The sequence below is a fragment of the Primulina eburnea genome, chromosome 16, assembly GCF_022965805.1.
Source record: "Primulina eburnea isolate SZY01 chromosome 16, ASM2296580v1, whole genome shotgun sequence".
NCBI lineage: Eukaryota > Viridiplantae > Streptophyta > Magnoliopsida > Lamiales > Gesneriaceae > Primulina > Primulina eburnea.
In genome coordinates this window covers 13,005,665-13,032,581 of record NC_133116.1, presented here as the reverse complement: position 1 = coordinate 13,032,581, position 26,917 = coordinate 13,005,665, and the positions used below count along the sequence as shown (strand labels likewise).

Genomic DNA, 26,917 nt, shown 5'->3' with positions numbered 1-26,917 from the left:
TTTCACAAGTGGAATAATCTTCGTTCTGAGTTTCTTTTCCTTCCGATCAAGAATCTGTATCGGTTGTTCAATATAGCTCAATGTCTGATCAAGCCCAGCTTCGTCAGGCTGAATGACATGAGAAATATCTGGCATGTATCTACGCAACATCGATACATGAAAAACGTCATGTATACCAGATAGAGAAGGAGGAAGAGCCAGTCGATAGGCTCGGTCGCCAATTTTCTCTAAGATCTCGTAAGGACCGACGTATCTAGGAGACAGCTTTCCACGCTTACCAAATCTGACAACACCTCTGAATGGGGAAATCTTTAGAAATACTCGGTCTCCTTGTTCAAATACCAACGGTCTACGTCTGACATTGGCGTATTTGGCTTTCCTATCTTGCGCCGTCTTCATCCTTTTCTGAATGATTTTCACCTTCTCAATCATGTCACGAATCATATCTGGCCCAAGTTCTGGTACCTCTGAAATGTCATCCCAGTATAGCGGGGATCTGCACTTCTTACCATATAAAGCTTCAAACGGTGCCATCTCAATGCTCGTCTGATAGCTATTATTGTAAGAGAATTCACAAAAGGTAGGGAATCTTGCCAACTAGTGCCAAAATCTAGCACTACGGCTCTCAGCATATCCTCAAGTGTCTGGATAGTCCGCTCTGACTGTCCGTCTGTCTGAGGATGATAAGCAGTACTCAGGTGTAATGTCGTACCTAAGGCCTGCTGTAAACTGTGCCAGAAGTATGAAGTGAATCGTGGATCACGATCTGATACGATAGACTTCGGCACACCATGTAATCTGACTACCTCTCGGACATATATCTCCGCCATCTGACCATGTTGATACGTCATCTTGTATGGAATGAAGCAAGCGGATTTGGTCAGTCTGTCAATGATGACCCAAATCGCATCACAGCCTTTAGATGATCGAGGTAACTTCGTCACGAAATCCATGGAAATGTGATCCCATTTCCATTCTGGAATAGCTAAACTCTGAAGTAAACCTCCGGGCTTCTTCCTCTTGGCCTTCACTTGTTGGCAATTTAAGCATTTTGACACAAATTCGGCGATATCTGACTTCATCTGCTTCCACCAGAACTGTGTCTTCATATCATTGTACATCTTTCTGCCACCAGGATGAATGCTGAACTTACTACAGTGTGCTTCGGACATAATCTGATGTCTCAAGTCTGAAACATCTGGCACAACGAGACGGTTATTCACATACAGCACATGATCACGTACTTGGTATTCTGATAAATGCCCTGATCTGACCATCTGAATCGATTTCTGCACATTCTGATCTGTTCTTTGTGCTTCTTTAATCCTCATGATCAAATCTGGTTCAACTTGAATAGCAGCAAGTCGTAGTGGCCTCTTATCTGTATCAAATTCTAATCCAGAGAAACAGCAATTTTCAACTAGCTTTGTAACACCTATCGTTGATAAGGATAAGGAGCAAACCTTTCGACTTAAGGCGTCTGCTGCTGCATTTGACTTCCCTGGATGATATTTGATCTCGCAATCAAAGTCTTTTAACAGATCAAGCCATCTACGATGTCTCATGTTCAATTCCGACTGAGAAAACAAGTATTTTAGGCTTTTATGGTCTGAATAGATCTCAAATTTCTCGCCATAAAGATAATGATGCCAGATCTTTAGTGCAAATACGATAGCCGCCAATTCAAGATCATGAATGGGGTATCGAGTCTTGTGAGTCTTCAACTGTCTTGAGGCATATGCGACCACATGACCTCGCTGCATAAGAACACATCCCAAACCTCTGTGAGAGGCATCACAATATACAACGAAATCACCCGTACCTGAAGGAATCATCAAGACAGGTGCACTGGTCAGCCTCTTCTTCAATTCTAGAAAGATAGACTCACACTCCTCAGACCATAGGAATGGCGCATTCTTCTGTGTCAATTGTGTAATTGGCTTCGCAATACGGGAGAAATCTTGGATGAATCGTCTATAGTATCCTGCTAGACCCATGAAACTGCGTATCTCTGGCACAGAAGTCGGTCTCGACCAATTGATCACAGCTTCCACTTTACTCGGGTCTACAGAAATACCATCTCCAGATATGATATGTCCCAAAAAGACAACTCGATTTAACCAAAATTCACATTTTGACAATTTGGCATACAATCTCTCGTTTCTCAGTGTCTGCAACACAATTCTGAGATGCTCTGCATGCTCATTCCTGTTCTTAGAATACACCAGAATGTCATCGATAAAGACAATAACAAAATCATCCAAATACCTCTGAAAGATTTGATTCATCAAGCCCATAAATACCGCCGGAGCATTTGTTAAACCAAAAGGCATGACAATAAATTCGTAATGCCCATACCTGGTTCGAAATGCTGTCTTCGGTATGTCTATATCTTGAACTCGGAGCTGATGATATCCGGATCGCAAATCAATCTTAGAATAAACAGAGGATCCCTGCAACTGATCAAATAAATCATCAATTCTAGGCAAAGGATACTTGTTCTTTATCGTTGCCTTATTCAGTTGCCTGTAATCGATACACAACCGCATCTATCCATCTTTCTTTCGCACAAATAGCACCGGAGCGCCCCAAGGAGATACACTAGGTCTGATATATCCCTTGGCTAGCAGATCTTCCAACTGTGACTTCAATTCTTTCAACTCTATCGGCGCCATCCTATACGGAGCTCTTGAAATAGGAGTGGTACCTGGAATCAAATCAATACTAAAATCTACCTCTCGTATTGGAGGTAACCCTGGAATCTCCTCTGGAAACACATCTGCAAATTCTCGTACTACTGGCAAATCTGCCAATATCGGGCTAGATTTCTGTACATCTACATCATACACAAGGAACCCATCTGCTCCTTTCTGCAACAACCTATTCATAGTCAAAGCCGAAATCAAAAGGAATCCGAGATCTGGACCCTTTTCCGTAGAATTTCCACTCCTCTACCATTTCTGGTCTGAATCTGACAATCTTGTGGAAACAATCCACGGTGGCTCTGTACTTTGTTGACATATCAATTCCAACAATGCAATCAAAATCATCTAACCCAAGTACTATGCAATCTAGATCAATTTCATAACCCTCAAATTGTAAGATGCAATGTCTAACCGTAGTCACCGATATCAATCCACTTCCTAACGGAGAAGTCATCGACACGACATCCAACAATGACTCAACATGCAAAGAATGCAATAATGCAAATCGTTCTGAAATGAATGTATGCGATGCACCCGTATCTATCAATATATAAGCAGGATAACCGCAAAGGAAACAGTTACCTGCAATGACATCATCTGGGGCATCCTGTGCTTGCTCCTCTGTCAACGCAAACACCTGAGCCTGTTGTCGGGTCTGCTGACTCCCGGTATGACCACCTCTGGCTCGAGGCTGAGTCTGTGTAGGTGGAGGCTGAAATGAGTGAACAGATGAAGCTTGCCTCTCAGGCTGAGTCACTGATGCTGATGACCCTGCACCCTGAAATCTCGATGCTCCACTTCTCTGAGGACATACCTTGGCATAATGCCCCGGTTGCTTGCATATGTTACATCTGCCCACTACACCCTGACACTGTTCTGTGGCATGCTTACCTCCACAAGTACTGCAATATCCACTTGTCACCTCTAAACTCTGGCCAGGACCTCGTGGTCGGGACCCACTGGAGCTCGACGAGCTGCTCCCTGCCCTCTTGAATTGCTTGCCCTTCACTTTCAACGGATCCTTCCGCCCGCTGTTACTACCGCCGCTATCAAATCTAGAAGGAGGTTGTGCTGGAGGTAGTGGCGGTCTTGGACTCGGAGCAACATACGGAACACTCCGTTGTCTCAGCAACCCTGCTTCAGCTCCTTTGGCACGATTCAATGCTTCAGCGAAGTTATTGGGTCTCCCAGTATTAACCAATGTAAAGACATCAGGATTTAAGCCGTTTATAAACTGATCTGCTACGGCCTCATCATTACCTGAAACGTGAGGTGCAAAACGAAGCAAAGAAGAAAATTTAGCAACGTACTCTTCAATGTTCAATTGCCCTTGCCTCAAGTTTGCAAACTCAGCGTCTTTATCTTTACGGTAGGATACAGGAAAGAATCGCTGATAAAACTCTGTCTTGAATACTTTCCATGTAATCTCGGTGCCACGCTGTTCTAGTGCTCTCCTTATATTCAACCACCAATACTTAGCCATGTCTTGCAGTTGATGACCAAAGAGTTTCACTCGCTTCTCGTCACTGTATTCTAGAGACTCGAATAACATCTCGATATCCTCCAACCAGCTTTCACATTCAATTGCATTTTCTGTACCCTTTAAGGTCGGTGGTCGGAAAGACTGGAATCGCTTTAATAGAGTCTCTATGGGCGTAGCAGTGACATCCATCGTATCACCAGATGTGCTACCCTGTTCTGGTGCTGGTGGTCGTAAAGGAACGGCTGCTCTTCTAGGAGGCATGTATCTGCTATTCAAACAGTTTAGTATACAATCTATACCAACTGTCTCAGCCCTCCTCTGATCATTTACCTCTGATCCAGAATCGGTTCTGATTCAGTCTTAACCAATACATGCTGCAATCAAATCAGATAACACAACACGTAATAGGGAAAGCAATAACTCATGCTAGCATATCAAAAGCAAGGAAGATGACTCGATCTACCCCGCTCATTCTAGCTATCTCAATCTACAGAACCTACGGCTCTGATACCACCTGTTGTGGGGACCCGGGCTCTAACTCTTTTCTTTGACATTAAATGGATCGTTAATATAAAAAGTGGGTCAAATTTTTCGCTTTTCAACATTTATTCTAATGATGTATAAACAAACATAAAGTCTTTATTTATTTTACAATCACAATATACAAACACAAAGTACAACATGTCTTGTTCCGTCCATACTCAACAACTAGTAATTAAATACAGTACATGTCAAAAGTACAACCACTAGTTCTTCTGCTAAGCCCGAGATCACCACGCTATATCCATCTCTCATCCTCTGCGTGACCCAGATCCTGCCCCACCTGTTGTTATGCACACATACAGACATAACAACAGCCGGAAACTCCGGTGTGAACAAATCCCAGTATAAACATTTATACATGCATATAATCAATCTAAAACATACCACATGATATAATGAATGACATCCATATAAACATGCAATGCAATGCGAATCAAACCATGTCTGGACTCGACTCGACTAGAACTCTAGGGATCCCGGTGTGAATAAGACGTCAATGGCTGTCACCTACCCTCCCACTCGGGGTGACTGTACGTCTTATTCCTAGACTTCGGTTTGAGCTGTATCAACCGCTGCAATAGGAGTCAGGGCTGCTCCTAAGCTGAGATACACCGAACATCTACATAGTTGACAATGGCTGTCAACGACTCTCCTATCTTAAATGCAATGAATATCAATCTGTAAACAAAGCATGCTCATATTCATATCTGAATATCACAACGATCTTATTTGCTTGAATACAAGTCTATAATCAAAGCATAATCATGTTATAAGATTTGAATATAATTCTATAAACAATTCATAAACATGTTACCATATATACAATAATACTAGTATGTGATTTTGGTTGGGAAACTCAAATAATATCTTATTTGAGTCTTGTCTTCCCAAACAAACATGGCTTATACCTTTCGTCGCACAATTGTTGTCGTTGTCGAAGTCTCTAAGACGAATCTGTCACTATCAAATCTGAAATGGAAATGTTGATACATATTCTATCAATCTCTAATCTCAATCAACATATATCCAATTCTGTAATCAACCTTGATATTATTCGACGACCTAACAGCGTATTTTCAGTATATCTAGCAACACTAAACAACAAATATCAATTCTCCCAATTCCTAATCAATACGGTACAAATCTGATTCCACGTCCCAGTTAATTCAACTCTGAAATTCATAACAATTCTATACGGTGTCCGTTCTTCAATCCGATTTCAATTATACGATGTCTAATATGTCAGAAACACCATATATGAATCATATCTGATTCTTTTAACATCATAATTTCAAGACATATCAAAACATAGTAAAACTTACGTGCACTCGTAGCCTGTAACGCTAGGAAAACAGTACTGAAGTTGGATTCAAAATCTGACGGACGGATTGCAATATAAAGGCGTAAGGATTTCAAAAGCTTTCTCGTAGCTTTCCTTTCTCGATTCTTATCAATTCTGAATGAATTGATACATGTATATATATATCATGTTGCATGCAAAGCTACGTGTCACACATTTCCTCAAATCCTGGTTGGCGCTCGGGCGGTCGAATCTTACCGCTCGGGCGCGAGCTCGGCGCTCGGGCGGTAAGGAAATACCGCTCGGGCACGGAGTGTTCTGTCCATCTCTTTTCTTATCACACCTTGGCGCTCGGGCGGTCACAAACTACCGCCCGGGCGCCACATCTTCTGCCCGAACCATGATCCTATTGAACATTGGCGCTCGGACGGTCACTTTCTACCGCTCGGGCGCCAATAGTTCTGTCCAAAACTTGCACAATTTATATGCTTTGTACAATCTGGTCTTAAATGGCCTGACAATAATTACATCGGTTCCTAATCAATAAATCATAACAAATTACGATAATCAAATTCTCGGGCATTACACCTCTCTACTAAATGTTGAACGACAATGACTTGGTTAATAGGTCTTTTCAAGCTTATAACGTAAGGCCAAGGCTCGCGGCTACAATAAAAGATATGGGAATCAAAAGTGAGAGAAAATAAAAATTATTCCTGCAGCACATTCATTCAACTTTCGACTCGTCAACAATTACTGTATTTTTATCATTTTCAGAGCTCTAGCGTCTCCTTTTCTTTCTCATTGTCCATCAACTTTCAATACTATACATTTTCCTCCTTTTTCTTCTTCTTTTCTCTTCTTTTTTTTTCATGAATAAAAATTCATCGACTCCTTCACACATATTTCTTCAATCCATTGGAGTAATTCAAACATTTCAATGTGCACAGGAGTTTTATTTCTCTCACATGTAGGTAGGAAAAAGTGTATAGGCTAAGATTCAGGTAGTTGATGTGGGACAATGAATAACTGACGAATGGGGGCTAACTGTGTGTCATTGACACACACCATTCGATTTTTTCAGGCTCAAAAAGGGTTACTAGGGGCAATGAATGATGTATCGGTCAGGCTTGAAAGGCTCAAACGGTCCAAAGATCGCCTAAATCATCCCTAAGTCAAGTTCTAGGGATCGTTGTTCGATTTTTCTATCTTTTTTTTTTTCACATTTTACCAATTCACTATCAATGAGTAAAAGTTTGACCACGTGCATTGAACAAAATATTGATACAGAACTGGTTCATGTTAGACTCTCTCCTTGAAACTACGACTCCTCTCACTCAATACTAGGCATGAAACAATTTTCCGGGTGATCCAAAATCTAACAAATTAATCCGATTATTAAGTGAAACAAGAGTTCTTTCTCTATCAATAGTCTCATCCTATGTTCAAAGTGTTGTTAAGTGTGTGCAACAACGTGAAACAAAACTGACCCACCCCCACACTTTGATAACGACACTGCCCTCAGTGTCTAGCAATATAAAATGAACGATCAAGATAATTAAGTCAAAAACACTTCCCTGGACAAAGTCGAGTACGTGAGAAAAATGTGGTAGAAATCAGCAACTCCCGAAAAGCACGACATCGAATACACAAGGAAACGTAAAAAGGAATAGGAGAAACACACAAACACACGATTAAAGTTCAAATGATAATAACGATAAAGAACAAGTCTGAAAACGTCGATAACAACAAAAAAAATGAAATGGAGAAATCCAGAAAAACGCATAAAGTAACATCCTAACAAAATAAAACTTCTACTCGTCCTCGGATCCAAGCTCTAAGTTCATGAATTCATCGAGAGTAGCTCTTTCCCAGGGTGGGGCATAGGCGTCGGAAGACTGTTGCTCGACTTGAGCTAAGCGGTTGCGGATGTCGTCCATGCAATCCAGTAAGGATGAGTAAAAGCGGCGCCTGGCTTGCGAGTTGCGCGGTCTAGGGGGTACACCAGCTTGAGGGCCAGCTCGGGCATCCAATGCCGCTTCTTCCTCCCCAGGGTCATCCCAGGCGCGGTCATCGATGGCAGGGGGAGGCACCGGTGGGTCATGGGGGTGAGGGCTGATGTGTCGACTACCGGGATTGCGGTACCAAGTGTCCTGTCGGCAGATGAAGTACATGCCTTGCATGGCTTGAGCGGTGAGCATATGCGTAGAGGTAGGCATAAAGGAAGTCTCCCCTGTGAAATCGATGCCATGGGCCGCCAAAATGCGAGAGATGATGATAGGGAAAGTGGCGTAGGGCGTCTTATTCTTTGTTGGGTCAATATGAGCGACTGAGCACATATGGGAAATGATGATCGACGCCACCGGAATGGCAGTGATCGCCCCTAATCCATTCAACATCTTATCTATGATATAAAGGTCCATAAGGCGCACTTCATTGTTATCGGCCTTCCTCGGGATAATGTTCGCTCCCGTGAAATAGCAAATCAAACGATCAAGTAGCGGGATGGTAGTCGGGAGGACACTGGAGCGGGAGCCGGTAGGAGACGTATGGTACTGAAGGCGGCGCCGGGCTTCCGGGATCCGAAAGGTGATGTCCGAAAAGAATATATCTAGCTGATTAAAGGACACCGGCGGCCCTTCATTTGGGACATTTAAAAGCGCAGCCAAGTATGAGATGTTCACCTCGATAGGAACCCCCTTCACGTATGTACGCACATGTGGCAGACCGGTGATCTCTTTTTCTTCGACATTGGCAAAGAATTGACATACCAGGTCGGGATAATATGGGCCAGAGATGTCCAAGATAGGGCCCCATTCAAATTTATCAAATTCGGCGCGGAGTGGCACCTCGGCATCAATACGGGGATGAATAGACCGCTCCACGATGACAGAATTCCCGTGAAAGGCCGAGTACCATTCAAAATTCTCAATGGATGTGAATTTAGAAGCATCAAATGATCTCCTGGCTGACCCAGAGGACGAAGAAGCACCGGTTCAGGCGCGCTTACCAGTAATACGACGGGGAGGCATGACGATAGAGACGGCTAGACTCAAAGAAGCAATCAAAGAAGTACAGCAATCCCAAGGTAGAACCACAATCCAAGTGATCCCGAGCAACCAAATTAATACACAAGGCAACACTAACGCAAGGAAAACAACACCCCCAGTCGACGGACAATAATCTACAATCACAATTCAATCCCAACTAATCCACAATGACGCTATGACAGGCCTCAGACAAGCTAAACCAACACATCAACACACGACGAACGAACCCAAGCAATAATTGAACCAATTCGCAATAAATTTAACTCTTCCACAGTAGCATAAAAGTCCCAACACGGATAATCGCCAATGTGAGAAAAGGGGTAGCCACTCTTACCATAAACTCGGAGTTGATGATGAAAGCACGGCGAAGGGGCGCGGTACGGCGGTGGTCGGCGACGGGAGGAGCGATGGGAGTGGAGTGGTGGCAGTGAGGTGCGGCGGCGGTGAGTTGTGGAGTGAAACGATTTGGGGTTTTAGGGATTTCGGGTAGGGTCTGCGCGATTTTATTCTGAGAATTCCCGAAATTTGAGGACACGGACCCCGTGTAAGGGTCCGTGTACAGGTCCGTGTACATACTGGATTTCGGCTATTTTGGAAGTGAGAGACACGGACCCCGTGTAGGGGTTCGGAACAGGGTCCGTGGAGACTCGGGAAGCTGGCAATTTTGATGGTTAAGTACACGGACCCCGTGTAGGGGCCCGGGGCAGGGTCCAGGTAGCCTCGGTATCAGAAAACGAATTTTCTCCCTTTTTTTAATTAAAAATATACGACCCAAACCCAAATGTTATGCCATGCATGTACAATTCTATAAATCTAAAGAAAAAAATTGACACTCAATAAAGCACACAAGATGCAAGAATTGTACATAAACTTCCCTGGTCAATTTGAGGTTTTGAAACCGATCGCCCTGATAGATTCTCCCACACTTGAGAAATTCCACCGTCAGTAGATAAATTACCTGCACCACCATTCATTGAGATTAACTTACGAATAATGCGAGAAAAACAAAACCAAAGTAAATTCGAACAAATAAAATAAACTAGAGTATGAAAGAAAAATAAAACTGGACACTGGGTTGCCTCCCAGTAAGCGCTAAATTTAGAGTCGATAGCCTGACTGTACTCCCTTGATTTAGTTTGGATCCTGTAGATCCACTGTGGTCGGCTCATCGGGTATGGCACCACCATGATAAACTTTCGGCCTATGCCCATTTACTTTGAAAGCTTCAGTTGTTGCACTAGTGATCTCCACTGTTCCGTAGGGAAAAACTTGTGTGATAGTGTATGGTCCTGACCACCGTGAACGCAACTTACCTGGCATCAATTTCAGACGAGAATTATATAGCAGGACCAGTTGTCCTACCACAAATTCTCGATGGACGATGTTTTGATCATGCCAACGTTTGGTTTTTTCTTTGTAAAGCTTGGCATTCTCGTAGGCCTCCAACCTAAACTCATCCAATTCATTTAGCTGCAGCACTCTCTCGTCGCCTGTGGCTTTAGCATCAAAATTCAGAAATTTAGTAGCCCAATAAGCCTTATGTTTAAGTTCTACAGGTAGGTGACATGACTTTCCATACAATAATTTGAAAGGGGACATGCCAATGGGGGTTTTAAAAGCGGTGCGGTATGCCCAGAGTGCATCGTCGAGTTTCCTAGACCATTCTTTCCTCGAAGCACCGACAGTCTTCTCAAGAATGCGTTTAAGTTCTCGGTTCGAAACCTCGACTTGGCCACTAGTTTGGGGGTGATAAGGTGTTGCCACTTTATGTCGGACCCCATACTTATCCAAAAGACTGTCAAACTGACGATTACAAATATGAGTACCTCCATAGCTGATAATGGCTCTAGGTGTGCCAAAACGTGAGAAAATGTTTTTCATAAGAAATTGAACGACAACCCTAGAATCATTAGTTTTGCATGAACTTGCTTCCACCCACTTAGACACGTAGTCTACAGCCACCAAAATATACTTGTTCCCAAAAGAGACCGGGAACGGACCCATGAAATCGATACCCCACACATCAAATAATTCACACACAAAAATGTTATTGAGAGGTAATTCATGTCTCCTAGAGATATTACCTGTTCGCTGACAATCTGGACATTTTGTGACATATTCATGCGCATCCTTAAACAAAGTAGGCCAATAAAAACAAGACTGGAGGACTTTGGACGCAGTTCTAGTTGCCCCAAAATGGCCTCCAGCCGGACCAGCATGACAATGAAACAAAATTTCACTTACCTCTTCTTGGGGAATGCATCTACGAATTATACCGTCTGCACATATTCTAAACAAATAAGGGTCCTCCCACAAATAGTATTTTAAATCTGAGAAAAACTTTTTCTTTTGCTGATATGTAAAATGGGGAGGAATGAACTTACTTGATAGATAATTAACAAAGTCGGCATACCATGGTAAGCTGTCGATTTCAAAGAGTTGTTCGTCCGGGAAATCATCTCGAATAAAGTCATTACCTTGAACTGGACTTTCCAATCGCGAAAGATGATCTGCAACTTGATTCTCTGTGCCCTTCCTATCGATTATTTCCAAGTCAAATTCATGCAACAGAAGAATCCAGCGAATTAGTCTTGGTTTTGCATCTTTCTTGGATATCAGATATTTCAAAGCTGAATGGTCGGTGTGCACGACGACTTTACTCCCTATCAAGTATGATCTAAACTTATCCAACGCAAACACCACGGCAAGGAGCTCTTTTTCTGTAGTGGCATAGTTCAATTGGGCAGCTGACAGTGTCATGCTAGCGTAGTAGATGACATGAATGCATTTTTCTCTCTTTTGTCCCAACACTGCCCCTAGTGCTGTGTCGCTTGCATCACACATCACCTCAAACGGCGACCCCCAGTCAGGTGCTATCATCACAGGTGCTGTGATTAATTTCTCTTTCAAGATCTGAAATGCCTGTACACACTCAACAGAAAAATCAAAAGGCACCTCTTTTATCAATAAATTAGTCATAGGCTTGGCAATGCTAGAAAAGTCTTTTATAAAGCGTCTGTAGAATCCCGCATGCCCAAGAAAACTACGCACTCCTCTAATGTTGGTTGGGGCTAGGAGTTTCTCAATCATTTCGATTTTTGCCTTATCAACCTCAATCCCATTTTCAGAAATTTTATGCCCCAACACTATTCCCTCTCTCACCATAAAATGACATTTTTCCCAATTTAAGACTAAATTCGACTCCTCACATCTCTCCAAAACCTTAGACAGGTTAACTAAACAAGTATCGAACGAGGAGCCAAACACAGAAAAGTCATCCATGAATATCTCAATGAAATCCTCAATCATATCATGAAAAATTGCCATCATGCATCGTTGGAAAGTCGCTGGTGCATTGCATAGACCGAATGGCATTCGTTTATATGCAAATGTCCCATAAGGACAAGTAAAAGTGGTTTTCTCCTGATCTTCAGGGTCAATGGGAATTTGCATATAACCAGAATAGCAGTCCAGAAAACAATAAAAAGAATGGCCAGCTAGCCTTTCCAACATTTGATCAATAAACGGGAGGGGGAAATGATCCTTACGGGTGGCGTCGTTAAGTTTTCTATAGTCGATGCAAACACGCCACCCTGTAACAGTTCTCGTGGGAATTAACTCATTATTATCATTTTTTACAACAGTGATCCCACCTTTCTTTGGAACAACTTGTACTGGACTGACCCACCTACTATCAGAAATCGGGTAGATAATACCTGCGTCCAGTAGCTTAATCACCTCTTTCTTCACCACTTCTTGCATAGCCGGGTTCAGACGCCTATGAGGCTGAGTAGATGCCTTGTGATCGGCCTCCATCAGAATCTTGTGCATACACATAGAAGAGCTGATCCCCTTAATGTCTGCGATGCTCCAGCCGATGGCTTTGATGTTCTCCCTCAACACTCGCAACAACTTTTCTTCTTCCTTACCTGTCAAAGTAGATGAAACAATCACTGGAAGTTTATCATTATCAAGTAAAAACAGATATTTTAAGTGCGAGGGAAAATGTTTCATCTCTAGGATCGAGGCTTCTTCGATGGATGATTTTAAAGGTCTTGGGACATGCCCAAGCTCCCCAATCCTAGAGTTTACCGTTTTGGACAGTGGTCTGCCTGCGTCCAAATAGGAGATACATTCATCAAGCTCTTGATTTCCCAATTCTTGTGGCGATGAATGGGTTAAGCAAATCTCCAAAGGGTCCTCACCTATCAGTCCCTGTAAATCACACTCAACAAACTCATCAGTAGCATCAATTCGAAAACAATCAGAAGTATCATTAGGATATTTGATGGACTGAAAAACATTGAATATGACACTCTCTTCATTAAACCTCAAGATTATCTCGCCCTTTTGCACATCTATCAAAGCTTTCCCGGTGGCTAAGAATGGTCTCCCTAAAATAAGAGGGATCTCTCGATCCTCCTCCATGTCTAGCACAACGAAGTCCACCGGGAAGATAAACTTATCAACTTTCACCAACACATCCTCTACAACTCCCCTAGGATATTTAATTGATCTATCAGCTAACTGTAGGGAAATTGTAGTTGGTTTCACCTCACCTATCTCTAACTTCTCAAAACAAGAGTATGGCATTAAGTTAATGCTAGCACCTACGTCACACAAAGCTTTATTAAAATTTGAAGTTCCAATAGTGCAAGGGATAGAAAAACTACCTGGATCCTTAAGCTTCGGAGGGAGTTTATTTTGTAAAATTGCAGAACATTCCTCCGAAAGCTTAACTGTCTCAAAGTCAACCAATTTCCTCTTGTTTGATAAAATCTCTTTAAGAAATTTTGCATATGAGGGCATTTGAGCTAAAGCTTCTGCAAATGGGATATTTATATGCAGCTTTTTGAAAATCTCAAGAAATTTTGAAAATTGAGTATCCAATTGCAGTTGCTTCGCTCTTTGGGGAAAAGAGAGTGAATTAATATCAATATTGGAGTTCGAGTTCAGAGACTTACCTTTCTCCCTTGCGGCATTTGACCCTTGCTTGGATAATTCCTTCTCCTTCACATCTCCTTCAACATCGATCACTGCCTGCTTTATGGGAGACGTCGCCGTGACAGTATTGACACCTTTTGGATTCTTTTCCGTGTCACTAGGTAGTGTACCCGGAGCTCGTGTAGCCATTTGTGTCGCTAACTGCCCTAGTTGCGTCTCCACTCTTTGCATCATGGCATCATGGTTTTGCCATCTCATCTCATTTCCAGCTATGTACTTAGCAAGCATATCCTCAAGATTCGACTTGCTATCCTGTGGCTTGAACCCAGATGGCATCGAAGGTCCAGCACCTTGCGGCGGTTTAGGTGGTTGTTGAGGAGGTCTTTGCTGTGTAGGATGTTGTGGAGGATTAAACTGTAGTTGCTCAACAGAAGTTTCATGTTGCTTCCATCCAAAATTCGGATGATTCCTCCAGCCCGGGTTATATGACAAACTGTATGGATTGTATTGTGGACGACCTTGGTTTCCCACATAATTCACCGAGTCCCCTCCAAAGCACTGTATCCCCTCACAAGACATATCTGGCGCGAAGGGCATATCACTAGATGATCCACCAACTGTCTCAGCACTTCCCTGAATATGATGCACCGGTTTGACTGGTATTGATTTATTTGCCTGTAATTGTGCCATCTGATGTGTCAACCCGTCAAGCTTCGCTGTGATCGTTGTCAAAGCGTCCATCTCTAGAAATCCTACCTTCTTTTCCCTCCGGTTATCTTGCCAACCTACATTGCTTTCGGCCATATTCGATATGATTTCCAGTGCTGCAGTCGGCGTTTTTCGATATAAGCTCCCATTTGCTGCCGCATCAAGCATAGATCTCACAGAAGGATCCACCCCATAATAGAATGTCTCAACCTGCTGGCCAATTGAAAAGACATGTCTCGGGCACATCCTCAACATCTTCTTAAATCTTGCCCATGCTGAATTCAGTGATTCCCCATCCCTCTGTCTAAATGATGTAATTTCATTTCTCAACTGTGTAATCTTGGTTGGGGGAAAATACCTGTGCATGAAGAACTCGACCAATCCATCCCATGTCGTGATAGAACCAGCTGGAAGGTCTCGAAGCCACTCCATAGCCTCTCCTTGTAGGGAGAATGTAAATAATCTGAGTCGAATGGCATCAGTACTCACCCCATTGCACTTGATTGTGTCACATATTGACAGAAAGTTCTCCAGATGTGCATTAGGGTCTTCAGAAGGTGATCCTCCAAATTTGACTTGAAGTTGGATCATCTGGATGATGTCCGGTTTAAGCTCAAATGTATTAGCCTGTATTGTGGGACGCACAATACTAGACCCATAACCTCCGAATGCGGGTCGATGAAGTTCCATCAGTGTCCGATTATCCTCTTCTCCGGCCATTTCCTCAACATCTGGTTTACGGTCTATTTCCGATTCTGTTTCCGATTCAAACTCCAGGGTCAAGTCGTTGTTCCTTCGAGCTCTGCAGATACTGCGGAGAGTGCCTTCAATCTCAAGATCAAGTGGCACTAGATTCCTGACGTCTTGAGCACGGCTCATATAACACGAGCTAATCCCTGAAATCAAAAATTAAAGTGCAAGATTTAAGCTCCAAAAGAGTATGAAAAGCTGAAACAAAGTAAATTAAAATGCTAAAGAAGGAATGAAAAACTTAAAACTAAGAATAAAAGCCTAGTCTCAAACGAATAATTTATCCTAATATCAAATAAATAGTCCCCAGCAACGGCGCCAAAAACTTGACCGACGAATTCGGTTGGGATTAATTCTAGCAAGCGGACTAGGTCAAGTTATAGTAAATGGACGAACAGTCCAAGTATCGATCCCACAGAGACTATTATTTAATTACTAAGATTCAATTATTTTATTTAATCTAGGCAAACAATAACGAGCGATTTGATTATTATTTCAACTAAGTGAATTTTTAACTAATTTATGTTAATTTAATGACTAAATCAAATATCAGAGAAGCTTGGAACTTGGGGATTTTCAAATTTAAATAAAATGACCGGGAACACACGATGGTAACAAACTCTGATTAAAATCATGCACTGGAATTAAATGATCACAGATTATTCAATGTCACGATGCAATTCTCCAATTTAATTATAAATCTATTTCTAAAATTTATAATCCTATTTTCATTTAACAGTCCAATTATTTCTAATTGAATTTAATTAAACAAAAACGCATTTATCAACAATAGAATTACAGCTGTCGCCTAAAATCGCACACTGAAACCGAATACTATTTCTAGTCGGTTTAACCGTGTGTTGATTAATATTTCTGAAGCTAAATTCGATCTATTCCATTTCGAGTCAAGATCAACCAACAAACATGCAAATAATTGGCCAGATTAAAAGCACGCAAATTACGCAAACATTAATCAATAACATAGAATAATTTTATAAATCAAATACTCCAACGAATAAACAAAAATCAATCGTTTGTCCCAATCGTGTTCCCGATCACAAAAGAAACTACTCCATAAATTCAAAACTAGAAACAAATCTATCAATTGAATTCGTGACAGAAAATAATGAAAATGAAAGGAAGAGAAAATCTCAGTGATGGTGTGCGGTTCTTGCGTGTTAAGCGCGTCTCTTTCTCTCAATTTTCTCCCAAGCCGTTGCCGTCTTTCCGAGTCGGAAATTTCTCCCCTTTTTCTCCAGAAGTCGGCTGCCAAAGTCTCGATCTGCCAAAAGTCCTTGTAATCTTCTATTTTTTTCTTTTTATTCCTCCAAATCTTCGCGAAATCTGATCTTGTAAATATGGTACACGGACCCCGTGCATGCATCCTGATCGGGGTCCGTGTATGCTCGATTAAAATGTATTTCCGGGGGACGCTGAGCACGGACCCCGTGCAGGGGTCCGGAGTTAGGTCCGTGTACTTGCGCAATTTCCCTTCTCAAGATTGATGCTGCCACGGACCTCGTGTAGGGATCCGTCTTCAGGTCCGGATTGGCTCGATTAAATTCTTCTCTTGGTTGCTTCAGGCACGGACCTTTACACGGGGTCCGTGTATGGGTCCGGGTGCTCTCTTGTGCTAATTTCCTATTTATCCGGGTATTTCTGACTTGGCACTGCGGCGTTTGACTCTTCTTTCTTTTCTTTGGCTTTCCTCCTCTTTTGGTCAAACCTACAATTTGCCATAATAGTACGAATTAAGCGCAAAACTCGGAATAAAACATGCCAGATAAGCGGGAATACGACAAAATACGATCCCTAAAATGCTATATAATTCGTGCCTATCAACAACTCAAATAAGAGATATGTCTCACAAAATACGATCCGATAGACGATCTCAAACAAGTTTTTGTTTTGTCCTAATGAACATTTATGGGGTTGATATATAATTAGTCAATTTTTGGGTTCATAAGTGCAACTTTTATATTTTATTATTTCCAAAAAATTAAACTGAATTCCAATTCAGCGTATCATTAATAAACAATCTGCCTGTAATATCTCTTTCACGAAGAAATTGAGAGCTGGAATTTGGATCAATGGCGGCCTTCGGGAGAAAAAATGGGTTTACGGCGGCGACGCAGCTCTTGAAAACACTAACCGGATCCTCCAATTCTCGGAGTCTCAGTGGCATCGTTGACAGGGAGGTTACCACCTCTCACACCGCAAAATGGATGCAGGTATCCGATGATTTTTTTCGATTACAAAAAATCAAATTATTTCTCGTAGAATTCGCAGATGAGACTAACTACATCTATGTCGATATACTTTTTATTATTATTTTTATCTGTATTCGAAGCCCCCAGTTTTTTTGAGGGGATCGAGTCTGTGAATTATTGGAGAAGCAGTAAAGATGATGTTATCTGCTTCTCTTAATCGATTCATCTATTTGTATCACAATGCATAAAATATTTGGTGGTTAACTTTGCTATCCTCCCATGATTCAATGGAGGAGCTAGGATTATGAAGTTGGGGAAAGGTTGAAAGCTTAAACTTCCATAAGTCTGGTGAAAATAAGTACACTATAATTTACTATCAGTACCTTTACAATTTACAAGTGACCAAATTTGTTGAGATTATTATTTGTTACTGCTGTTTTCTCTTGGCATCCTTACCGAATATCTCCATGATATTTTATTCTGGTCTTGGGATTCAGTAGTTGTGACAGGCAAATCAGAAGAATGATAGATCTAGTTCAACTTGCATTCGAGGAAGACGAAGAATCCTTTAGCACTGGGTATTGACTTTTATATTAGTTCCTTTTCATGAATACCAGAGACGAGAACATATGGAGAAAGTTTATTTCGTGAACTGGAGCAAACTATTTAGTATTTTTCTGGGGCAAGCCATTAAGTTAAATAACATCTGTGAGTAACAAGCGTAATCAGTGTTTACATGCATCTGTTAAGATGTAAAGTCCAGAGCACCTTCAAGTGCAGTTATATTTGATAAGATTGCAGTTTGCTAGCTAATTATTAGGGTACATATAAGAGAAATGTTTTCATGTTCAATCTTGTCTGGTATGATTTTGGAGAACAAGACTCACAGAGTAACCATACTTTCAATTGTGTACAATACTCTTAAGTCGTATTCATCCCTTGGGAGTATAAAATTTTTCCATGTCAAATTATGTGGTTTGACAGTAGAACAGATTTGGTCCCTCAAGATACAAATCGTAACATATTTAGTCATTTCTGCTAGCCAACTCTTAAAACTAACTAACATACCAAATGTTTACATGCAAAATGACTTATAAGGCTAATATATACATGTTCATCATCTTCATGCTCACCCGCAAAATCCCAAATTAAGTCGAAAGAGGATAAGCCCCGACTTTGAGATTTCTATTTAGGGCTCAAATCGATTACAGAATTAGTGAGCAACAATTATCATGTAAAAAAATAATTTGTTGATTTCCATGTATCTTTATGTTATGATATGTTTGTACTTTTTAATCAGTTTTTGTTGATCTGGAGTACTTCCCATAAAGTTTCCTCTGTGATTCACGGATCGTTGTGTATATGTTACCAAATTGCGTGCTTAATTGAATTTTAAGAATTTCGATCAGTTAGTTTCATGATTATTGAAGAGAGCAACACAATAAATAAATATGACCACTTGGAAGAAGAAATGATTTTGGGGCTTTAAAAGAGGTAGGAGAATGGTGTCTTCAAATTCCAACGATAGGTGGAATGTGAAAATGGTGGAGATGACTTGTAGTGGTGATGCGTCAGGTGGATATACAGAACTCAAAGAGTGCAAGATGAGGATAGGGATCAACTTGTGATTGTTGTGAATAATGGCGATGCAAGACCATTAATACAGCGTCGGAGGAGCAAGAGTGGATGGGATAGCAAATAATGGCCTTGAGCCGAAGAGTAGGCAAACAAGGGATTAGTATCCCAAGTTAGCATATAATTTAGATTGTAGCTGACTCTTTTAATTATATCATCAAAAGGATTCTAGTGGTACTAAAGTAATCATAATGTTTTTTCGTACTTGTTTTTTAATTGATGATTTAATAAATTTTATTCTTTATAATCTCTCATTCGTAATGATTTCTTTTTCATCCCTTCATTTTCTTTCGGGTGTCCAATGCCTGATATTTTTTTTCAAGATCAGGAATGGTGTTTGACTATGCATTCTTAACTTCATAAAGCATGAAAAGATATCCTGCTAATATGAATTTGAGATCATTTTGAAAATGTACAGTAATTTGATAATTGATTTTTTTTACTTTGAAAGTTGTAATCTTCTCATTTTTTAAAGTAATATATAATTGAGATTTGCGACCAAGGGCCAAAGCTTAAATGTTACTATAGCTGATTTTCGTAGTCAAATGGACCTAATTCTTCCTTGAATTACTCCCACCGATGGTTTCTGATGGGTGACAAACATCAAGGATTATACATGTTTGATATTCATTCCTCGAGGTACCCTATTGGTCAGTGGTGAAACCTAAGAGAACGGTATTTGTTTCACTTCAAATTATTGGGATGAAAATTGTTCAGTGTCAAATTATAGTAACACAAAATGAAATTATCTTTAAAGTTTAAAATAAGCTTCCAAGTCTCAACAGCTACTTCGACTTGTGTGCTGTTTAGACTTGATGTAGGCACTTTTCCATCTGCCAAACCAACTATTAGTTGTTTTACTTTGTTGTGGCTAGGCTCAACAGTCGTATCTTTCTCATAGCGAGACACATGTATGTTCTTATCCTAATTACTGTTCATTCCACGGATATAGGACACAAGTAAGAAGTCCCCTATGGAGTTGATCAACGAAGTTCCACCTATCAAAGTAGAAGGCCGAATTGTTGCATGTGAAGGAGGTTAGTTTGAACAAGAACTTGGCCCCCAAAGTTCCCATTGAGTTGAAACCATTTTTCCCCATGGGAGAACTTTGTAATTATCCACTTCTGCGATCAACTACAATAAACACCAGTACAGAGATTTCTCTGTTAAAACGACATTTACCTTTAATGGTATCGTGGCGTCTGTTTTCACTTTGTTTACATCATCGTCCCCTTTGGTTGCAGACGATAATCCAGCTCTTGGGCATCCAATTGAGTTCATCTGCCTTGATAAGGACGAGCCTACCATGTGCAAATATTGTGGACTGCGCTATCAGCAAGACCATCATCACTAGATGATAGCTCATATACTGTCATGTTTTTAGGACGGATCATACTGTTGGTATCAAGATTCAATTCAGATAAGATATGGTATTACGGCGTGTTGTTTGCTGCCATGTTCATTTCAAGGTTAACAATAAGAATCATGTCGAATATTCAATCACATGTAACGATGTCGCAGCCTTTCTTTGTTTAACCAGTACAATCATGTTATTTCGCAATGAATCATACTTTCTGGGTACTAGTTCATCAATAGTATATGGGGTTAAGTTAACCACGAGTATCTTTTGCTACGATTTATCAAAACTTAGAATTTAGGGTTACAAAATACAGAGAGAGATAATATGAAATTATTTGGTCTAGCACAATCGATCAAAATTGTTCTCCCACTTTCAAGAGGGAAAATAATTACGCATCCCCAGAAAGAAAAAATCTGGGCCATAAATGTAAAATTAGAAGATTTTCCTACAAACGCACATTTGAACTTCTCCCAAAAGAACAATCAGTAAACTTGTTATTCGCTCAAACATTTTCACTCACTTGCCGCGAGTTTCCTTCTCTGTTGATGCTCTGCAACTTTATAATCTACAACTTCGCGAAAGAGGTTGGGATCCAATACACAGTCATCACTACCATACACTGCCGCTTGAACACTGGCCATAAGCTTAGCTATCTCTCTACCTGAAAATCCATGAGTCTTTGCAGCTGCTTCCTTTAAAATATCGTCATTCACGCCCTTTACCTCTATTTTCTGCTGCTGTTTCTGAAACAAACGTGAGAATAAGCCAGGTTTTCTTGCCCCAGCTTGCACAATGTACTTGTCAAGATAGAGTTTAATCAGCTTGAATCGCTCATCTTCACCGGGTAAGGGAAATTCTAAGACTTCATCAATACGGTCCGCTACAGCTGAATCAAGATCGCCAGGTCGGTTTGTAGCAAGGGCAAGAACTATATCCTTGGACTGGTCACCAGTTCGAAATAGGAGTGCATTGAGGGCGCTTCTTTGAGCTTCACTCATATATGTTTTATTCCGCCTGAATTAACATATTACCGTTAGATGCCATTTTTATTTAAATAAGATCTCCATCAACAGTGTACGCACTAAACTGGCTACAAAGTTTTGAAAGCAAACAATAGAGACATCAATGTGAATTTGATAATTTGCCATGTTTTCTTTAGTAAGCCATCAACCACTCCTCCCCACCCCATCTATGACGCTATATAATTTGGATGGATCGAAGGAAGTGTGTTTTTTCACAGATGAAAATCCATAATTGATTTTAGAGAAAACTCAATATCCGCCTGTAAACTCCATTTTTTAAGAAAACAATTTCATTTACACTGCCAAAAAGAAGCATACTCGGAGGCGTTCAAGTGGTATGCGATCCATCAGGTAATAAACACTTGCATTTATGACCATATCCTAATGAACCAAAAACAGTCATTTCCTGCTACTTGATTTCAACACCTAGGGACGCAGCAATGACTCACAAAAACATCAACATCAGCAATCCATGGTGCTAGAAAGATACGGAAGTGTCATCAAGGTAATTTTACTTACTCGCACAAAAATGCATCAGCTTCATCAATGAAAAGTAACAAACCCTTTTTGGACTTCTTGGACCAGTCAAACAATTGGTGGATCTTTGTAACAGCCTGAGAGCCCAGGGGAGCAACATCTCCTCCAGTCATCAACGCATAGTCAAGGCCCTAATAAGCATAATGTGTCATAAAACGATATTAGAGAATCATGTATTAAATTCCCTGTAGCATAAGATAAAAGCCACTCAAAGCATACGGTCAATATTGATGTGATTATTTTCGATTTTCAGGGTCATTACTTTAAAAGCTGAAACTCGAGAAGTTACAAAGGGAACACCAAGGTGTTGCCAAAAATATTAATGTCTAATTGTTGGGAAGGAGAAGCTTCTCAACAATTGACAGTGAAAACTGCGAAGCAATCAAGAAGGGGAAGGAGAACAGAGTTATCTAATTTAACATCCTATCCATTGAACCTAAAGTAGCCACCAACTATATAACCAGCTCTTCTGTCAAGTCCTAGCACCTTAACCGTTCAAGATCATTCCACTGTGTATGATTACTATTAGTAAGGACATCTTGCTGGCTACTTACTGAAGAAACGGATAAAAGAAAAAAATTAACTCCAAATCAGAAATAATAGTTCCATGATGAGCAAGAAGCTAGGATTCATACAGATTTACGGGCGAGCTCCCTAGCAGCCATTGTTTTCCCTGTTCCTGGTGGCCCATAAAAAAGCATGTTTCTAAATGGAGCCTGATGAGCTTTTGTATTTGCAGTTGCATTCGCCAACTGCTCAATCCTTTTCTGAAGAGAAGGGTGTAAAATAACATCGCCAAACCCATTTCCGTTTTTGGAGCCAGAACTTTCAGTGGCACCACGAGAGAGGGTTCTCATGGAACTTGAAAACAAGCCAGACCATGGGTATTTCCCTCTGGAAGATTCTCTGATGAGAGATGGTTGTCCTAATATTCGGTCCACATAACTCCATATCACCCTAGCACCTTCTCTGAAATTGGAAAGGTAAATTTGCTTCAAGTGCTGAAAGAAATACACAAAATAACTAGGTATGACGAGAGATAAATCAGACTTGTGGATCAATTAACAGCACACACATAAACACACAATGATATAAAATGCAATGTTCATATTAATGAAGGTCGATAGCCACATAGTTCAGATACGACTATATAAAAAATCAAAATGTCAAATGCTAAAAGGAAACCCATCAAATAAACAACTTGAGACATTATCATGTGTGCCCAATAAATTTGTTGCCCCCTAAAGCAATTGATGCGTGAGAGGAAAAAACATTATAGATATGAAAGGAGACCAAAAAAACAGATAGCACATGAAATTGCAAATGGATGAATACCGATGCATCCTATACCCATGGAAAACATACTCCCATCACTCCGTTCGATATTTAACACTTTAGCCTTTTAAATACACCTTTTCAATGTTGCCTTACACAAGAATGTTTTCCATCACCACAACTGAAAGAAAAATAGTTTTTTTTTTCAAGTTTTTACCACAAAAATTCTACCGAAAAACTTCTGCAGTATCGACAAAACAAGAATAAGTAAAATTCTCTCCATGTTTATCATTTGTTTCTACTTCCCATTTACTTTTAAATCTGAAAGTAGAAAACAATTAGCCACATGTCGAATTTTGCATATGACATGAAAGCCATTATGGTTCAACACCCTTTCGGGAATGCACAGAAATAGCACAGCCTCTATTTTTAAGAGAGAGGTCCGAGGTCATTTCCCTAATTGTAAATCTAAAAAATTCAAGTCTCAAGTTTGACTAGTGGCACTGTGGTCTGACCCATTCCAATTATTCAAAATCATGTTAATGCCTCAGTTTATATTCTATTTCACTTGCCCCACCCCAGCCACTGTAAACACTGAACTCTACTTTCATTGAGATCTGACAACGGTTGACAGCACACTAATAAATTCAATTGTTGTGAAAATGCCTGATTCTACGGTATCAGATTGAGTACAATATCCATCACGCATGATTTAGAAAATGGAATATTAACATGTAAAAAAGTAATAAACTTGCCAAAAATGAAACTGTACCTAGTAGTGTATACACCTGCAGCAAGAGCTGTTATGCCTCCTACAGCAACAATCAGCTTATTTTGGTCGGTTAGAATTGCTCTCAAACCACCTGCATTAGACGCACAAGTCAGAAGGCGACTAGGTGGAGCCAAGAATTTAAATGAAGGTGTGAGAGCCATGGTTGAGAGATTAAGCCACCATCCTCTATTTAAATATTCAGTTAAGAGCTAAACAAAACAATTGAACATTGCCTATATCCATTTGATGGGCAAGCAACGGTATATTAAAATAAGCTATCAACTAAACCCTAAGTCTATAATTTGAAAGAAAGATATGGGTTATTGGATAAATTCAGAAGGATATATTTGAATACTTTCAACACAGACAATTTATAAAATTACATATGATGCATATCTGCAAGAAAACACACACCAGCAGAGTATCAGGATGACATATTGGAAATCACAGTCAGCTTTTACATACACCAAAGCAACAAGTTGAATTTCAACATTAAACTATCATTAGAAAAAGAAAACCTCCAATGTGATCAAAAGTTGTATTAATAGCAGCGACCCATTTCTCTCGCTCTGCATTTGCACGATCAACTAACATTCTTCTATTAACATCTTCTGCAAGCTTTGCTTCATGGGCTCTTCCCTCCGCCTCTGCCAAAGCCCTCACCTTGATAGTCTCACGTTCTATTTCAGCTCTCTCTCTTTCAGTCTGACGGCGTTGTGCTTGAATTTGTTCCTCAGTAGCTCGTCTAGCCGCTTCTTGCCTCATAGCTGATTCCTCTTGCATTTTTACAAGCTCTTGATTTCTTGCTCTTTGATGTTCATTTTCTGCCTGCAAACTTAGTACTTTATTCACTGGAAATATCATTGCTACATTTAATATGCAACAAAGGATTACATACCTGCATCCTTTTTCTTGCCAATTCATCCTCATAACGAGCCATCTGGGATTTAATTTGTGCTTGTTGCTGAGCCAGCTTTTTCTGTTCTTCATATACCACCTTTTGTCTCTCCTACAGTAACAAGCGACTTGTTGATTTTCAAGCATAGATTTACATTATTTTTTCTAAGAATCTAATAAAAATGTCACTTTCCATACAATCTTCGATCTTTATCCTAATAGTACATGTTATTGATATAAATACCACGCCCTGTCCCAACTTAACAACTGTTTCAAGCATTATAATGATTTTCTGAACAAAAATGAGAAACTAACACCAAAAACCAAATGCTTCAAGATACCAGAGGAAGCACGCTACAACTACAGTTATCAGGAACTTCAAAACATAACTATTTAAGGTTTCGATATCAAGAAAAGTCTCATTTCAGATTCTCATAATGCATACGATTGAATTCAGTTGTTTGGTCCATAAATTACGGGACTACAACTTAGAATATAAGACGTCTAAATAAATGAGTGAGATACCACATTCTTGGATTAAAGGTGAGAATAAAATAGCCAGGAACAAATTTATTCCAATCAATCCACAGATGTAACACGATGATTCTCACCAAAAACATACAACTTATAACAAAATTGACAGAAATAGCTGTATTTAGACTGCAAGATACTGTACTATTTAAGAAGAAACTCCATCTTACAGTTTCAGCTTGAGCTTGCAATGCCTTAAATTCTGTCGCTTTTACATTCAATTCCTGCTGCCTTGTTTCTTCCTGCTTTTTCATCACTTCAAAAGCCTACACCAATAATATTTTAGCTACAGAAAATTCCAACCAGTCTCGTGCAGATACTTGGATACATACGACAACACAATATATTCCTCGAAATAATGTCATAAAATTCATTCATATATGATTATCCAACACCAAGATGTAAACTTTCTTGGTCTAACCATCCATATTGTCCAAAACGTACCTACGCAGATCAAAATAGGCAGAATGGAAAAAAGCCCAAAAACAAACATCTCAAGCTTAAATCTCTCCGCAAACTTTCTCCCGCATGAAAATGAAGGTCATTCAAAAACAACAAAAGCGTAAGTTTCAACACAGCTACTACAGATTGAGTAAAAACATATCGAAAAGACAAAAAAATTCAGCATGTGTCCCGAAATGGGTCATTACAATACCATAATCAATAACAGTCCCCCAAAATCCAAACCTTCTTAGCATGGGGAGAGCTATTAAACTCTCTCAAAGCCTTAGCACCCCTCTCCAATGCCTCAGGGTCGAACCCCGCTGAGGTCGTCCTCGGATTATCATTCCGAACCCGCGGAGCATCGGCCGGAGCAGGAGCAGCCGACTGAGTTGGCGAATTATCTGGTTCAGGAGCCTTGGGAGCAGCTGAAGAAGAGCTATCAAATGGTGAAAATTTGAAGGGTCCATCGGCATAAGAATGTTGTGCACCAAAAGCTGCATAAGCTAAGGACGCTAAAGCCCCGCAGGCACCACTCTTAGCCATATTCGCAATGTAAATCAAGTAAACCCCAATTGACAGATAGTGACACAGATTCTAGGGTTTAACAATTCAAAAACACGAGAATTGGAAGGCCAACAATGGTGGCTTGAGGGAGAAGAAAGAGGAGGAAAACTTCGGAGGGGGGTTTATGTAGGGTTTGTTGAGGCTTTTTCACTGCTTTTTTTTATTATTATTATTATTATTTATGTAA

The 26,917-nt window shown here is 40.4% G+C and overlaps 2 protein-coding genes across 2 annotated transcripts; one reads left to right on the top strand and one right to left on the bottom strand.

Moving 5' to 3' along the window:
- Nucleotides 1–17,492: 17,492 nt before the first annotated feature.
- LOC140816173 (NADH dehydrogenase [ubiquinone] iron-sulfur protein 6, mitochondrial) lies at nt 17,493–20,864 on the top strand. The gene is made up of 3 exons (XM_073175254.1): nt 17,493–17,714; nt 20,281–20,365; nt 20,573–20,864. The coding sequence occupies exons 1-3, from the start codon at nt 17,574–17,576 to the stop codon at nt 20,680–20,682; spliced, it is 336 nt and encodes a 111-aa protein (XP_073031355.1). The 5' UTR covers nt 17,493–17,573; the 3' UTR covers nt 20,683–20,864.
- A 144-nt stretch (nt 20,865–21,008) lies between these two features.
- On the bottom strand, nt 21,009–26,870 carry LOC140816172 (uncharacterized). Its single transcript, XM_073175253.1, has 8 exons — nt 26,410–26,870; nt 25,893–25,988; nt 25,193–25,303; nt 24,813–25,122; nt 24,295–24,385; nt 22,883–23,216; nt 22,230–22,378; nt 21,009–21,702 (listed from the first exon to the last, which is right to left on the bottom strand). Exons 1-8 carry the CDS (start codon nt 26,707–26,709, stop codon nt 21,201–21,203), a joined length of 1,893 nt encoding a protein of 630 aa, XP_073031354.1. The 5' UTR covers nt 26,710–26,870; the 3' UTR covers nt 21,009–21,200.
- Nucleotides 26,871–26,917: the final 47 nt, after the last annotated feature.